At 32.1% G+C, this 5,839-nt stretch overlaps 1 protein-coding gene across 1 annotated transcript in view; it reads left to right on the forward strand.

Annotated features, from left to right (window-relative positions):
* LOC107607847 (auxin response factor 17-like) overlaps window positions 1,392–5,839 on the forward strand; it is a 7,566-nt gene continuing 3,118 nt past the window's right edge. Inside the window, exon 1 of the mRNA XM_016309748.1 lies at window positions 1,392–1,707. Coding sequence (XP_016165234.1) covers window positions 1,392–1,707 — 316 coding nt within the window. The remainder of the gene's footprint in view (window positions 1,708–5,839) is intronic.

The raw sequence follows: 5,839 nt of genomic DNA on the forward strand, positions 1-5,839 counted from the left end.
TATTTTGATATTCAACTACTTGGATAAGGATTTGGATCCTCTAAAATTTAAATTTTATCTTAGAGAATAAAATGTAATATCTTATTACTTATTATAGATATTGAATTTATTGAATACTTTTAATTTGACTATTGAATTAAAAGGCAAGCAGCAATTCACATTTTTGTTTTTAAGTTTAAATATTAATGTTTTATGAGCAGTAGTTATAAACTTCTATTGCTTTTGGTCATATTAACTTCAAAAAGTAAATTATGTGGTATATATATTGTAAAACTAGTGTTTAGTTTAGTCTCAAATAATAATTACTTGGATAATAAAGAATCACTTGCTAAAGTAATTACGTTCTCTTCTCTTTTTATTTTCCTAAAAAATTTGAATCTCTTACATTATTAAAAGAAAATATAAGATAGGATAACAATTAATTAAATTTAATTGTTATCTCTTCTCTTCAACTTGAATTGCCTTCAAATAATGCGGGTGGTCAGCTTGTGGATGAATGAATATCATTGCAACTCAATCAAAGGACGAATTTAAATATATACACTTTTTGTTTGAAGATATTTTTGTCAGTCAACATAACATTATCCATTCTATCCTTTCTTCTTTCTTCAACGATGTATAACTTTTTTTTTAAATTATTAAATTTTTAATTAATATAATGAAAATAAAAATACAACATAATCACGGGATGACAAAGCATGTGTAATAAGTTTCAATTATTTATATGCAAGTAAATGAAATATACTGTCAATGAATTATAGTTCAAATGGCATAGTCAATTAAAAGGTCGCGGGTTCGAGTCACATATCTTTTTAAATTTTTGTGGGAGTACGTACTCCTCATCTAGCGCCCGACGCTCTGCTAGGGTTTCACTGCGCCGTCTCCATGGTTACACATTTCTTTGTCTTTTCTTCGTCAAACTCTTTTCCATCTTCTTCTACTTTCTTTTCTTAATTTCTTTTCCACTTAACTCCCTAATTTTCGTTTTCTCTCCCAATTCATTCCTCTTTTAATTCATTTCGTTTTCTAATTCACTCATTCCATATATCTTATGTCTCTTTGGAATCATTGAATACCAATTCTAATTTTCTCTACACCATGAGCAACAAATCAGAGACTCAGAACCCTCATATAATTGCTATGACGGTGGAGGGTGCCAGCCTTCAAGTAGCACCCAAAGAAATATAAAACTGATCTCGTGGAATTGTCGGGGTTTGGGGAGACCCCTGACAATCCACAATCTTAAAGGGATTTGCAAATCCTACTCCCCCAAGGTTGGTTTTATCTGTGAAACAAAAAATCAATATCGACAAGTTGAAGGAAAACTAAGATCTTGTGATTTGAAGGAATGGTTTATTGTAGATCCGGATGGATTATCAGGGGGTTTGGCAATGGCATGGAGGGATGGTTGCACTGTTCAGATTTTACAGCATGGTAGATTTTTCATTGCGGCATCAGTTCTGACAGCTGGTTCTAATGATCCCTATGGTGTTCTAGGTGTTTATCTCAGTTCAAATGATCAACATAGAAGGGCTCAATTTGCTGAATTAACTTCAGTCACCCAACAGTTCGATGGTAAGGTTGTGTTAATGGGGGATTTTAATGCCATTTCTAATCAATTGGAGAAAGCAGGTGGGGGTGCTAAATCTCATTCTTCTATTGAAACCTTTAATAGTTTTATTGATGACAATTCTCTGATTGATATTGGTATGGTCGGAAGACCATTCACTTGGTCAAATAGACGGAGGGGTGATGAGTTAATACAGGAAAGACTGGACCGATTCCTAGTAGGAATTGATTGGCAGCAACTCTATCCCAGTGCAACGGTTCTTAGACTGTCAGAATCAAGCTCGGATCATGCCCCTCTTCTCCTAGACTCTAATCCGAGAACTGAGAGATCTAAACGCCGATTCAAATTCCAAGAAAGATGGTGTTCCAATGATGAAATAAGGCAGATTGTTAGAGAGGTTTGGCATGAACAGATTGATGGTTCAGCCATGTATATCCTAGCTCAAAAAATAAAGCGTTGTCGGCATAAGATTTTGTGGCTGAATCTTATTTCAAGGACATCTTTTTCTCTACTTGTCATGAGAACCCTGAACCTCTGTTTATTGATTTTGAACCTAAGGTTACAGCTCACATGAACCGTAGGCTTCAAAGATCCCAAAGTATTTGTACATAGGCTTCATGGTATGATGAATAGACTAATTAGCCCTATGCAGAGTGCTTTTATTAAAGGCAGATTAATCTCTTATAATATCTTAATTGCTCACGAGTGTATGCATTACTTGAAGAACAAAAAAAGTGGTCTCGAAAATGAAATGGCGCTAAAATTAGATATGAGTAAGGCATATGATAGGGTGGAATGGCACTTTCTTTGGTTTATATTGGAGAAGTTTGGTTTTGACTCCCGATGGATCATGTGGATTCGAGAATTAGTGACAACTGTTTCTTATTCTGTTATTGTGGAAGGACAACCTTATGGTTTCTTCAAACCAAATAGAGGTATTTGACAAGGAGATCCTCTATCTCCCTATCTTTTTCTTTTTTGTGCAGAAGGTCTCTCCTTCTTGCTACACAAGGCATAACAAAACAGACTAATTCAAGGTCTTCAGATACATAGGCGATGTCCCAAGGTCAACCACCTCCTGTTTGCTGATGATTCCATTTTATTATGTAAGGCTAATCCTAAAGCATGTTCAAATATCTTGCATTTATTGAATTCTTATGAAAGCATCAGTGGCCAGAGGGTAAATCTTAATAAATCTGCTGTATTCTTTAGCCACAACACTCCATCCACTACTCGTACACTACTGGCTAACTCTATGAATATTAATCATATTGGGGCTCAGGATAAATACATTGGTTTGCCTTCTACAGTCTCTAAATCGAAAAAGACTTCTTTTAGTATGATCAAAGAAAAGGTTCGGAAAAGAATCCAAGGGTGGAAGCGCAATCTTCTTTCGTTAGGTGGTAGACACGTATTGCTTAAGGCAGTGGGAGAAGCTATTCCTATTTATACATTGTCTTGCTTCAAGTTGCCTGATGGCTTAATTTCGAAAATTCACTCTCTACTTTCTCAGTTCTGGTGGGGACAAAAAGGTTCTGAAAGGAGGATGGCTTGGATTAGCTGAGACACTATGACTCGCCCACGAAAAGAAGGAGGCCTTGGATTTAAAGATCTCAGAATCCAAAATCTGGCGCTTTTAGGCAAACAGTTTTGGCGACTTGTAACACAGCCTACTTCCTTATTATCCAAAATCTTAAGAGGTAAATACTTTAGCAATGGTAATGCTATAACGGCAGAAATTGGAGTCTTACCTTCTTGGGGATGGAGGAGTATACTGGAAGGCCGAAAGATTGTTGAAAAAGGTCTTAATTGGGCTGTGGGTACTAGTGAGAATATCCGAACCTTTGAGGATCCTTGGCTGCCTCCTCTGTATCCTTTAATGATTTCTGACGTGCCAAATAGACAAGCTATTTCTGAGTTGGTTCCAAGAGTTAAAGATCTAATTACTGAAGATAGAAATTGGAATCAGAATCTCATTCAAGAATTATTTCTCCAAGACGTTGCAAATATGATTTTGTCAGTTAAAATTCAGTAGAGTAGGGACAAATTGCAATGGGATTTGAACAAATCCAAGCAATATGATACAGCTTCAGGTTACAGAATTGGCTATTTATTTTACCATCCGCCTCTGGAGCTTTGCCCTAATTATATGCAGCAGAAAAAGCCTCAATTGAATTTCATTTGGTGCGTGTTTTTCCTTTCTTCTAATTAATCATACACTAATCACTCTCTGACAAATTTATCTTTTGGATCTAAAGCTTTAATACTATATCATGATACCACTCATTTCAGAGACTTACACTAATGAAAAAAAAAATAACACTAATGATTATATCTCTGATACTTTTTAAACCTTCATTATATACATATTTTATTGTCTTCCCATACTTTTCTAATGTAAAAATAACAAAAGCATTGCTCATCAAATATATTAATCCATGGCATCTGATATATCTATATCAATATTCCGAGTGATGAAAATCCATTTGCAAAATTCATCAATAAGATCGGGATGACCCCACAAAAATGTAGCAACGTATATGCATAACAACAACAATATCTTCCAATTAGCCATGCCTCGCGGCAGTGATATGAGTGTTTTTCTAACCAGACAAGTTCTGTGATATGATACCTGGGAGATTAGATTAAAATTATAACTATTATTTGATATTGTTATAAACTATATTTAAAATTATCGAAATATGTTACAATTCATGGGTTGATTCACTTTAATTCACAAAAATGATAAAGTGAGTTAGACAAATTTTAACTGATATAATAATAATTATTTGGAAATTAAATTTATCAAATTATAATTTTTTAATATTGCAGCAAAAATTACCATTTTTTTATATCTATAAAAATTGTTATAGATTGTAGTGATTTTTAATTGAACGTAATTTTATGCTGGGCACTGGACAGTTTATGCAGAAGAGAATGGATATTTAAATAATGATGATAACAAATATTTTTTAATAAAATTCTAATTCATAATAATTTTGATGCAATGCAAAAAAAATTATTGTATAACCAGTGGTTGGTATTTTATTGTGTATGATATGGTAGGTGAAAATAAACCACAAATGTAAAATGTGTGTCATCTATATTTTGTTGCTGTTTCTTATTTTTGCTACTCCTACTAAAATTCCTTCTTCTTTTATTGGGGTTTAGAACTTGTTGTACTATCAAAAAATAACAAATTATATAAAAATAAAACCACATATGAAAAAAAAAATTAAAACTTAGATTTCATACCACACAATATTAAATACAAATTTAATAATAAAAATAGAGTGATAAAATTTTTTTTTATACCAAAGACAGGAGACTCGAACCCACAACCTCGCTCTTAATTGAGTATAGGGAGACTATGTCATTTGAGTTATAACTCATTAGTATTGTAAAACGAATTCTTAATTATAATTTAAAATACAATTTCATTGTTCTCTTCCCTTAATGCAGCACAATATATAATTACACTTTAAATATAAATTAATTATATTTTATTAAATCTAAAAAATTATTTGCTTGTTAGCATACACCAAGCTATGAATACATTTTATTTAAAAAAAAAGTGACATAGAAAATTATTAGAATAAAAATATGTTGCCCTTGTTACATATTTTTCTACAAATAATTTATTTGAACAAATTAAATACTATAAAATAGTATCATCATCATCTTCCAATGTAGTCCTCAATAGCCAATGAGTAATAGCTTAAATGGCATAAACTCCCCATACTCAATTAAGAGGTTGCGGGTTTGAGTCTCCTATCTTTCTAAATTTTTAAGCTAATGAGTAATAGCTCAAATGGCATAGTCTCCCCATACTCAATTAAGAGGTTGCGGGTTCGAGTCTCCTACTTTGGTAAAAAAAAAATGTAGTCCTCAGTAAGTTGAAAAGTTGCATGTTTAGACATATCAAGTTATATACATATAATAATATTATGTTATATTATATAACGGTTTTAAACCTTCAATCCTCTCATGTAGTCGTATGTATAAACAGCTACTGTGTGCCATAATTTATAAATCGCCATAGCCATTCGTAGTTTTTTGTTAGCAAAATTTCTTACTAAAAAGTGTAACCGTTTTTTATAGCATAATATTTTATGTAAATCACTACATTTGTACAGTAGATTACGTTCAATTAAAAATTACTATACTCTATAATAGTTTCTATAGATATAGAAAAATTACAATTTTATCTACTGTATTACAAAAATTATAATATGATAAATTTAATTTTTAAACAACTTATATACCTAA

This window comes from Arachis ipaensis, chromosome B07 (genome assembly GCF_000816755.2).
Source record: "Arachis ipaensis cultivar K30076 chromosome B07, Araip1.1, whole genome shotgun sequence".
Lineage (NCBI taxonomy): Eukaryota > Viridiplantae > Streptophyta > Magnoliopsida > Fabales > Fabaceae > Arachis > Arachis ipaensis.